Below are 12033 nucleotides of genomic sequence, written 5' to 3' on the forward strand. Positions count from 1 at the left end.
GATGTTCTTATCTCCATTGACTCTTCCCCTCTTCCTATAGTACTAGCTGTTCTTCTTTTCTTCCTTGCCCTCTCACCTTCAGCGACCACCTGCTGTGTCCCTTCTTCATTTTCCAACTCCGCAAACCTGTTCCTGAGCTCTATTTCTCCTTCACTAGCTCATCTTTTCCTCTGCCTGGTTCTCTTAGTCACATGCTTCCACCATCAACTTTCCTCACCAAGCAGACTCCCCTCAGAATTCTTTGGTCCTGCTTCCATCTGCAAGTCTGAGCTTTTCCCTTCAGCCTCCTTATGTCTTTGCTCCATCATTCGCTTGAACCCCCTTCTAAACTCAACCAGAGTTTCCACCTGCATCTCCAGTCCTCGGATCTTTTCTTCCATCAGGTCTATCAGGTGGCACTTCATGCAAACAAAACTCTTATCAGGTACTCCCTCCAGGATCATGTACATGCCGCAACTTCCACATCTAGTCATCTTCATTGTGTCTTCCACTGCTGCTTATGTATCGGTCATAGCCTTCCCACCTAAAACCTGTTAGTCCAGGAACCACAAACCAAACCAGCACCACCCACAGCAAAACAAACCCCCAATGGGCACCAAAACACCAGCAGAACACCACCAACTCCCTTCACTAGCCTGTCTATTCCTCTGCCTCGCTCTCTTAGTCTCCCCTGCAAACTCCCACTGAAACTCCCCTGTTTACAGCTATGTTGCTGGCTCCTGTGCCACTGCAGCTGTCTATGCCATTCCCTGACTCTCTGGCTACCTTTATAGGACCTCTAAGCAGAGACGCCCCGCCCCCTAATCAGGGCTCAGCTTCTCTCCCAGCACACTGCCCCTACCAGCCTCCACACATATAACTACAAAATACAATACACAAAATACAAAAACCTTCTCCTCCAACACAACTCCCACTGAAACGCCCTTGTTTACAGCTCTGTTTGCTGGCTCCTGTGCCGCTGCAGCGGTCTATGTTCAGATCTGGTTTGTAATAGAAATTATCATTCAAAAATTACGTCTTTAATTTCCTCTGTGAGAACAGGATTCTGCTCATCAGTCTCCTGATGGCCTTTTTCATCTCTGCATTTCTCAGGGTGTAGATCATTGGGTTCAGCATTTGGGGAATGACAGTGAAAAAGACGGAGGCCACCTTGTCCAGGGTGAACTTCTTGAATGGTCGAGCATAGATGAAGATGCTGGGTATGAATAGTACACACACTACAATAATCTGGGTTCCACAGGTAGAGAGAGCCTTACGCTTTGCATCTGTAACGTGTGTCTTGATCTTGACTAAGATGATGGTGTATGAAATTAACAGACTGATAAATAGGATTATGAGCAGAACTCCACCATTGAAGACCATCTGTAGTTCGACTACATGGGTGTCAGCACAGGCCAGTTTGATGACCTGTGGGACATCACAGTAGAAATTGTCCAGGATGTTTGGCCCACAGAATGGAAACTGGAGGAGCAGTCCCATCTGAACAGCAGAGTGAACCAATCCACCCACCCATGCCAGTACAACGAGCCCCACGCACATATCTTGGTTCATAATAATCAAGTATCTCAGTGGTTTATAGATGGCCACGTACCGATCGATAGCCATCCCCACAAGAAAAAATGCCATTGCACCCCCAATGAAGTGGAAGAAGAACATCTGGAGGATGCACTCATTGAAGGAGATGGTTTTACGCTGAGAGAGGAGACCGGACAGCAAGTTGGGAGCATTAACCGATGAGTCGCTGACATCCATAAAAGCCAAGTTGGCCAGCAGGAAGTACATGGGTTTGTGGAGCCGGTGGTCGGTGATCACTGTGATGATGATAGTGAAGTTCCCCACCCAGGTGGTCATGTAAACTATGAAGAAGACCATAAAGAGAAAATACTTCAACTGATGATTCTGAGTGAGGCCCAAGAAAATAAATTCAGTCACTGTGGTGGTGAGGTTCTGCTGATCCATTTAATCTCCTTAAAATATACCTGCAAATTTGAACTGAGAGAATAAAAATTATGACATTTTTCTAGCCCACTTCCCCTTTAATATATTGATATGAAATCTATTTTCAGTCCAAAATAGGAAACACACTTTGCTTGGAACTTTTCTTTTTTATCTCAATTAACAGTGTGCCACTGTGTCCCACTTCAGGAAAACCCTGATTGAGCAAACCCGAGTCATCCCTCCCATGTCCTGGAAGGGAATTGGAGTAGTCTGCTCATGAAAAGGGCCCCCTGCTCACCACAGTGTCCTGTATAACTGTGGAAGTGAAATTTTTAAAGTGAGAGAAAGTTTGAAAAAAACCCACCTTTTTCCACAATTCATCATATGAACATAAAGAAACAAATCCAAATAAAACGAGAGACACAAGGTGAGTGAGGTAATACCTTTTATTGCACCAACTTCAGTTAGTAACAAAGAAGCTTTCGAAGCTTATCTCTTTCACTAACAAAAATTGGTCCAATAAAAGATATTACCTCACCTCATTCTGATATCCTGGGATAAGCACAGCTACAACAAGACAGACTAAAAGAAAAGGAAAAGTTTTGTATTAATTTGACATTTTCTCCTGGAAAATCACAAATTTTCATCAAAGAAGCCATTTTCACATCAAATATTTCAATTAAAAATAACTCTTTTCTGATAGCAACATTTCTTGTAACAGAATAAAGTATTGTTTCAAAATAAAAAAAAATCAGTTTGACTGAAATTTTCTGATGATTTTTTTTAAACAGGTTAAAAAAAACCAGATTTTCCCAAACCCCAATCTGTTGACATTTATTGGCAAAGACAGTGGGGTGATGGGATCCACTTCTGTCTTGCCTTGGACAATATCTGTGACCAAAGGTAACTCACACCCCCACTCCATCTAAAACAGTGGTAGGCAACCTGCGGCCCATCAGGGTAACCTGCTGGCAGGTCGCCCGACCATTTGTTTACATTTGCATGGCTGCCCGCAGCTCCCAGTGGCTGTGGTTCACCTTTCCTGGCCAATGGGAGCTGCAGGCGGCTGTGCAAATGTAAACAAACAGTCTGCCAGCAGGTTACTCTGAAGGGCCGCGTGTGTCCCGCAGGCCTCAGGTTGCCCACCACTGGTCTAAAATGTTCAAGAGACAGGAAGATAGGTGTCCAGTTCACACAGAACTTCACTTGGAATTTGATGTCTTGAGCCCCCCTGGATCCTTTGAATATCCCAGCCTTGTTGCCTCTATTTTATGTGACAAGTTTCCCTACTTTGCAAGAGTGTGGTATGGTTAAATGCTTTAAGGATCATGAAGTACTCAGGTACCAGCCGGACATGGTGACCGGGCATTGCCCACCACTGCAGCATTGATGCCACCTCAGACATTCCATAGTCTCCTGGACAGTTCAAGGCACAGAAGTTTTAGTGGGATGTCTGTGAGGATTGTCCTCATGACCTTGTAATCTAAAAGCCCTGGTCATGCTAAAGGAACAGAGCCCTTAGTTTAAAAGTCCTGTGGCAGACCCTTAAAAGCCTACACTGGGTTCAGCCAATAGAAGGGAGCAAAGACCCACATTATGTTACCTTTGATCTGAGGATCTGAGGACTAGATTCACAACACCACTTTGGCTTTTAGACACTTAAAAAAACCCAGATATTCACAGAGCCTGAGTTCGGTGCCAGGCTCCCTATCGAACAGGGAGAGGTAGGTGCCTAAGAATGGGATTCACTAAAGCCAACAGGCTGAAGAGCTCCCTGCCTCCATTTGTGATGGGAGACACAAAGGAGAGGGGTGCATTCTAAACTCTACCCTTCTCACAGAGCTTATGTCTGGGCTACAGGGATCCACAGCCAGGACCCCTCTCCTGGAGTTAGGTGTCTATGCCAAATTTTGGCACGATATGGCAGAGAAGGAGAAGACACCCCAGCCACATTATAACATTTTGCCCAGTGTTTTCACATGAGCTGTGGGAAATCTCTGTTCAAATCCCTTCTCCCCTAGACAGGAATTGAACCTGTCATCTCCACTGGCTGAATTTGGAATGGGCCCCAATCCAGCAGAGGAGCTCTCAGCTCAGCTGACAGACCAGGCCCTGCCAGGAGGATAGCCATTCCTCCATCCACCTTCCCCTGATTTGTGGGTCACACTCGGGGTGGATGCCTAGGGGAAGGTAGCAGCGCTTGTGCCCAGAGCCATAAATTTAGGCACCGAGGGAACTTTCACAACAGAAATCTAGATGCTGAGTAAGTTCAGGAGTCCACAGGACCAGGTGGCAGCTAAATGCGGGGTTGTGAATGCCGGTGGTACCAAAACGTTGGACTTGGGCACCAAAAGTAGCAGTGAGGCTCCTACAGTCCTTTGTGAATCCAGCCCTTAGTGGGAATCTTTGGTGTTTTGGGGGCTCCTAGGCTAGGATTCTTAAAGGAGTATGTCTTCACTACCCCCTGGATCGGCGGGTAGCGATCGATCCAGCAGAGATCGATTTATTGCATCTTGTCTAGATGCGATAAATCGACCCCGAGCGCTCTCCCGTCGACTTCTGTACTCCACCGCCGCGAAAAGCGCATACAGAATCGACGGGGGAGCGGCAGCAGTTGACTCACCGCAGTGAAGATACCACAGTAAGTCAATCTAAGTATGTCGAAGTTGCGTAACTTAGATTGATTCCCCCCACCCCAGTGTAAACCAGCCACGTGAATAACGTGGCTGAAGTCGACGTACTTAGATCGACTTACCATGGTGTTTTCACCACGGTGAGTCAACTGCTGCAGCTCCCCCATCAACTCCGCCTGCACCTCTTGTGGCGCTGGAGTACAGGAGTTGACAGGAGAGGGCTCGGGGGTCGATCGCTGCCCACTGATCTGGCGGGTAGTGTAGACATACCCCAACTCCATCATCAGTTCTGACATGGGTCTCCATTGATGACTCCAGTCTAAAGCTGCTGGAAAACTGCAGAACATGGGCTATACAAAGAAAAAGCAAATAAAGAAATCCTTTCTGGAAATCTCACCATAGTTTTATCCACTAATGTGCGTCCTTCCCTGGACTCTTTCTGTGGTTTGTTTTCCTGCTCTAAGCTGCTCTGGAGGTTTGAGCATCTCAGAGCTCCTGCTGAGGGAGAGCCTGGGGTAACAGACAGTGATGAACTGCCAAAATCTTAAGAACTGGTTCCCTACCAGTTCTTCAGCGGCAGGTCCTTCACTCGCTCCAGGTCTTCGGCGGCATGTCGACGGCAGGTCCTTCAGTGCTCCCGAAGACCCGGTAGGGAACCACCTGGTGAGTACAAGCCCCATGTGCCTCCCAAAAAAGCCTGTCCCTCGCATCCGACCTCCACCCACATCCTGCCCCCAACTGTCCCCCTCAGAACCCACAACCCATCAAGCCCCCCCCACTCCTTGTCTCCTGACCACCCCCTACCAAGATCCTGCTCCCTAACTGCCACCCAGGACACCACCCCCTACCCAGGGCTGGCTCCCGCCTTTTTGGCCCTCCAAGTGGCAAAAAAACAACAACAAAAAGCCGCAATCGGCGGCATTTCGGTGACAGCTCTACCGCTGCTGCTTCCTTTTCCAGCAGCAATTCGGTGGCAGGTCCTTCTCTCCGAGAGGGACTGAGGGACCCGCCACCGAATTGCCACTGAAGAGCCGGACATGCCATCCCTTTCCATTGGCCGCCCCAAGCACCTGCTTGCTGCACTGGTGCCTGGAGCCGGCCCTGCCCCTACCCAACTCACCCCGCTCCCTGTCCCCTGACTGCCCTGACCCCATCCACCACCACCCCGACAGACCCCTGGAAATCCCATGCCTACCCATCCTGCCCTGTTCCCCATCCCTTGATCGCCCTCCAGAACCGCCGCCCCCTCCAACAGCTCCTGTCCCTTATCCAACCCCTTCTCCCAGCCTCGGCCTGGCCCCCTTACCATCCTGCTCAGGGCAGCGTGTATGGATGCCATGCGGCCCCCTGGAGCTCATTCCCTTACCATGCCGCTGAAAGTGGCAGGAGCTGCCGAGCTGCCCAGGAGTGGTCCAGAGCGCTGGCGCCGGCGGCGTGGCATGCTGAGGCTCTGTGAGAGGGGGGAAGGCAGGGGAGGGGCCAGGGGAGCTTCCCCAGTCTGGAGCTCAGGCGGGCCAGACAGGAGGGTCCCATGGGCAGGAGTTTGCCCACCCCTTTAACAACTGGTTCTAAACCGGCTTCTAAATTTAACAACCAGTTTGCGTGAACTGGTGTGAACTGGCTCCAGCTCACCACTGTAACAGAGCTAGTCACAGGAAGGCCTCAGATGGTCATAGCAAGAATGGGTCTATTATAATCCAAACTCATTTTATCTCCTCTGAGAGCCCCAGCCAATAGCTGTCAAACCCTTTCGAACAGGAAACAGGACAAGTGCCCAGTGTGATCTCTCCAACCAGACCTCTCCTTCCTTCCCACCAGGGGCTCTGAGCATCCCCCCATGCAATGGCTATTCCTACTATCACATGGCATAGTTTAGGAATCAAAAGTCAATACCTCGCACAACCTGCTGTGTGCATGGTCTCAGAGCCAGCTGCCTCCAAACAAGCAAGAAAGTCCTGAGGAAGTCACATCTCATAGGTGATCACTACTGTGCTGACAGGCAGGTGAAGTGGACCTGGTTCCAAAAATGAGACAGCCCCAGAAATCTTCCTCTTATATAATATCTGACCCATGAACTAAGGCTGGCTCTAGGTTCAAACACTCCCTGAAATCTCCCTCAGTTTTGCTGGACAGGATCAAGAGAGATGTCTCTTTTGAGATTGCAGGAGTCTGCCACAAAGGGAATCATTAATAAATTCCTGGAGTGGTTCAGTTTGATTTGTTTTAGCCACCCGAACCCAACCAGCTCTGGAATTCCCCTGCCAGGCCAGGTGGACAAGAGGGGGATATTGGGGATACATGGAGAGAAATGGACATTTGAGTGGCCTGTGAAGCAGAGGGAATCTCAGTGAGTTTTATTCCTCACACTGAGAGAGAAATGTGATAAAGTAGTTAGAGCAGGAGGAAAGGAGTCAATTCTACTGGATTCCAAGAGGGCAGTAAAACAAACTCCTTGGGGAAGGGACTGTCTTTTTGTTCTGTGTTTAGACAGCACCTTGGACAATGGGGTTTTGGTCCAGGACTGGGGCTCATAGTCACTAAAGCACCAACACAACAAAAACAACAATAATAAAAATGATTGGCTATTATAGGGAAAATATTCAAACCTATCAGATGCCTTTGAAAGTCCCACCCCCTGTGAACTGAGTACAGTTTCTGGGCTCTTTTGCACAACTTTCTGAAATGTGTCTATAAAAAGCTATTCTTGGGACTCCTTGGACATTACACGAGTTTACAAAATAAAATTTATTTCTCTATCTATGTGTTCTTGTGAGCTCAGCCTGACATCTGAAAGTGAAGCTGTGACTCATCTTCTGTCTCATCATAGCAGCATCAAACGTTCTGCAGAGAACATCAAGCGTTAAGTAACCCCTGTGTAGACCAATCCCCTTCACACTCTGCCCACACACACTGCAGCTGAATACCATTCCTTTATAAAAAATTCAAATTCCTGTTGACTTCATTAATTATATATAGGTACAATAGCTTTGAAATTCATTGACAATGTTTTTAAGATATTACTGCCCGAAAAAGTGTAGCTGGCCTCTCACTTTTGTTCAGGAATTCTTAAGGGGTATGAATAGTTACAATTCACTTTTGGATCTGAAAAGCCAATTCTGATATACCTGGAGTCTACACTCCAGTATATCAGAATTGGATTTTCAGATCCAAAAGTGCATTGTAACTATTCATTGTCAATCTGTTTGGGAAGAAGTGTTCATTTTTACCTAAATATTTCTCAGTGTAGAGATCCCTTTTTACTGCTTATACTTTGAAAATACACATCTTGTTGGGAAATTAAAAAGGAATCACAATATTGTTAGAAAATGCACATTTTTAGTTTTTTTTCAAAAAGACCTGTTTTTCTTTTTTGGGGGGAAATTTCAAAAGTGTTTCTTTTTTATTTAAATTTTCTTTCTTTCCTTCTTTCCTTCCAATGGAGAAAAAAGGAGTAAATATGGGAAAATCAAAATATTTTATTCTAGTTTTTATTTTTTTCTTGAAAATAATAATTCAAAAATGTATTAAACCGCTTTCATTTAATGAGCTTTTAGATTATCAATTAAAAGGATAAGCTGAAAATCAATCAAAAATGGTTCCCATCTATATCTTTAATTGCAATTTTGTATCAGGATTAACAGAAAAGGCAAAGCAAAGAAAACTTCAGTTTAACCTGTGAGGTTAGGGATAAAAATAGAAACATCATGAAGAGAAAACTAAAACCAATTCTTTTTTAAAGCAAGTTCTGAGTATTATTAACCCATTCTCATGAGAAGTTACATGATACATTTACATATGTGGAGTATATGTTGTCAAGTTGTCTGGAGTGGCTCATGTATATGAACACCAACCTCAGGGCACACAATTACAAACCAGAGCACAAACCCCAAACTGGTTGTGTGTTCTATATTTAGATTTCACCAACCAAGGACCAAGTTTGAACTCTTCAAGCAGTATAACAGCCTTAGCTTGGAGTCACAGACTTGGGCGCTCCAGTCTATCTTGCCACCCAGACAAGCCAGCCTTTGTGATAGAGAGTCCTTTACCCCCAAAATCACACCAATATTCAGGTTATTCCCAGCCCCAAAGGAACAGTCAGCTACCCCAGATCCATTGCACCTTAGACCTCACACCAAAGACACCACTTCTAGCCAATCCTATAATAAAATAACTAGAGATTAATTAACTATGAAAAAGAAATCAGGGAGTTATTTACAAGGTTAAAGCAGGTAACCATACACACACAAAGGAATTACAGAGTTTGGTTTCAAAAGGTGATAGAAGCTGCTGTGATATGCAAGCTTTCTATGTCCACTCCAGGTAAACCAAGCTAAACAGCTTGAGGGTCCTTTGCTTAGAAATATTTCCCTCTCCAGATGCCAAACAGCACTGTGATGTAGTTACTTCTGGGCAGGCATTTTTTTCTCCTTCCCCAAGAGTTCAAGCTGATGGAACAAGTGTTGATGCCTCTTTTCTCTTCCTGGGTGTGTGGACAGGGGAGTGAGGGTCAATCTTTCAGTGAGCCTTCCTGTGTCCAGCATGTTACCTTAATCAATGATTCTTTACTGAATTACACTGTTACAATGGTTTACAATGCAAACACTCAAAATAACTTTATACCATGGGCTGCAGATGTAATGTCAGAACTATGCAGCCTCCTACAAACACATCATATGTCTAAACATTAAACACATTCTTATCAACTTAACATCTGTTTTAACAATGCTAATGCACAGGTGATTGAGAACTGGTTAAAAGACAGGGAACAAAGGGTAGGAATTAAGGGTAAATTCTCAGAATGGAGAGGGGTAACTAGTGGTGTTCCCCAAGGGTCAGTCCTAGGAACAATCCTATTCAATTTATTCATAAATGATCTGGAGAAAGGGGTAAACAGTGAGGTGGCAAAATTTGCAGATGATACTAAACTACTCAAGATAGTTAAGACCAAAGCAGATTGTGAAGAACTTCAAAAAGATCTCACAACTTGGAGTCATCGTGGATAGTTCTCTGAAGATGTCCACGCAGTGTGCAGAGGCGGTCAAAAAAAGCAAACAGGATGTTAGAAATCATTAAAAAGGGGATAGAGAATAAGACTGAGAATATATTATTGCCCTTATATAAATCCATGGTACGCCCACATCTTGAATACTGTGTACAGGTGTGGTCTCACCTCAAAAAAGATATTCTAGCACTAGAAAAGGTTCAGAAAAGGGCAACTAAAATGCCCTTGGGTTTGGAGAGGGTCCCATATGAGAAAAGATTAAAGAGGCTAGGTCTCTTCAGCTTGGAAAAGAGGAGACTAAGGGGGGATATGATAGATGTATATAAAATCATGAGTGATGTTGAGAAAGTGGATAAGGAAAAGTTATTTACTTATTCCCATAATACAAGAACTAGGGCTCACCAAATGAAATTAATAGGCAGCAGGTTTAAAACAAATAAAAGGAAGTTCTTCTTCACACAGCGCACAGTCAACTTGTGGAACTCCTTACCTGAGGAGGTTGTGAAGGCTAGGACTATATCAGTGTTTAAAAGAGAACTGGATAAATTCATGGTGGTGAAGTCCATAAATGGCTATTAGCCAGGATGGGTAAAGAATGGTGTCCCTAGCCTCTGTTCGTCAGAGGATGGAGATGGATGGCAGGAGAGAGATCACTAGATCATTGCCTGTTCTGTTCACTCCCTCTGGCTCACCTGGCATTGGCCACTGTCTGTAGACAGATACTGGGCTAGATGGACCTTTGGTCTGACCCAGTACGGCCGTTCTTATGTTCTTATGATGTAACACTTCATACTTTCCGGCACCAACCAACCTCTAACTGTAGAGATCAAGACGATTTCCTCATGGAAAGCAGATTATCCCACATCTGCCTTCCACAAGGTTCTTGCACCTTCCTCTGAAGCATCTGATACTGGCCACTGTTGGAGATAGAATACTGGGCTAGATGGACCAGGGGAGTGATTCAGTGTCGCAACTCCAAGCTATGTATGTTCTGATGTTCTTTGATTTACAAAATATTCTTGACTCTTTTGTCCAGCTGATTTTTTTTAAATGAAAGCAGAGTAAATATTTGCATCAGATCTTCAGACGGAGTAAAATGAATTCAATGGAGCTAGGCTGATTTATACTAACTGGAGATCTGGCCCATTGACTCCAGTGGGGCTATGGACAATTTACACCAGCTCGGAACTTGATCCTTTGTGTTATGCTGAAAACAAAAACCTGGTATCTCTTGTACACAAGTGCAATTGCACTGATTTCAGTAGCTTTACTCCTGATTCATGTCTGTGTAAATGAGAGTAGAATCAGCCTTTTGATTTCCATTTAGCTGTAGGTTCAAGAAATTAAACATATCTTAAAAATTTGGATGGGGAGGGAAATATTCCAGGCTTATTTACATCAGTATAAATCCAGAGTAACACCATTAAAACCAGTGCAGCCACCACAGCAGATTTGCACTGAAAGAAACTAGGTAGAACGTAAAGAATGTGGCACTCCTCATCTGGTTCTGATTTAATGCTGGTTGGTAAATTATTATTATTTTTTTCCATGAAAATTATTGATGAAAATGAATTTTTTCATTTTTGTAAAAAAAAAATCAGGTCATCAAATAGCTAAAACCCCAAACTAGTCTATAAAAACAGATATTTTTTCATAACAAAAATCTGTTATCCAAAATGGATTTTTCCCGTAGAAAAATTTCAACCAGATCTAAACTCAACCAATGGCAAAGGTATTACACTAGTCAACACACTGATTACCAAGGAAACTTATGCTTCTAGGTTTCCAAGTCAATGTGGAAAATGGAACATAAGCACGCAAGCCATTTAGGTTTTTGAAATTTGAAAATTTTATCAAGGATGAATGTTTGACTCATTGCATAACTGTTTCTCAGCCTTATTCTCATTACCAATTTTAAGCTGCTTAGGAAAATGAAAAAGAAATCTTTCATAAAAATACACCAGTATCACAGCTGGTAAAAATTGCCATAACTGGCAACGGATCTATGTCAATTTGCACCACTTGAGAATCCTTCTCATAAAACACATCCTGTTCACATCTAACTTTAAGGAAATGGTTCTGGTCTCACACCAAAGGAGTTACTCTTCATTTGCACTTGGTTAATGTGTGTAAAACATGGTGTGTGGACTGAAATGATACAAAGATGCTTAAACCTACCTCAGTCTGCAAGAAATGCTTGTCCAATGAGTGTGAGATGTCAAATAAGGGATCGATAGCACTAAAGCACTGATGATTTTCAAAGCAGAGTGAACCAAATATAGTCTCTGTGGCCTTAGAGACATGTGAGTTGGGGATTTTCAACGTTAAGATGGTCATGCACACTTAAGTTGGAAAATTCACATCACAGTTATAATTAATAACTCCATTGGGTTACAGCAGCTTTACTAGTATGTTTAGCTGAGATCAGAATCTAACTGCATTTACTACTGTTTGATTTGA

General features: G+C 44.2%; 1 protein-coding gene across 1 annotated transcript; it reads right to left on the reverse strand.

Annotated features, from left to right (window-relative positions):
- Window positions 1-1011: 1011 nt before the first annotated feature.
- Window positions 1012-1959, reverse strand: LOC123348397 (olfactory receptor 4D2-like). The gene has a single exon (XM_044985917.1). The coding sequence runs from the start codon at window positions 1957-1959 to the stop codon at window positions 1012-1014; it is 948 nt and encodes a 315-aa protein (XP_044841852.1).
- Window positions 1960-12033: the final 10074 nt, after the last annotated feature.

Source organism: Mauremys mutica, chromosome 13 (genome assembly GCF_020497125.1).
Source record: "Mauremys mutica isolate MM-2020 ecotype Southern chromosome 13, ASM2049712v1, whole genome shotgun sequence".
Classification (NCBI taxonomy): domain Eukaryota; kingdom Metazoa; phylum Chordata; order Testudines; family Geoemydidae; genus Mauremys; species Mauremys mutica.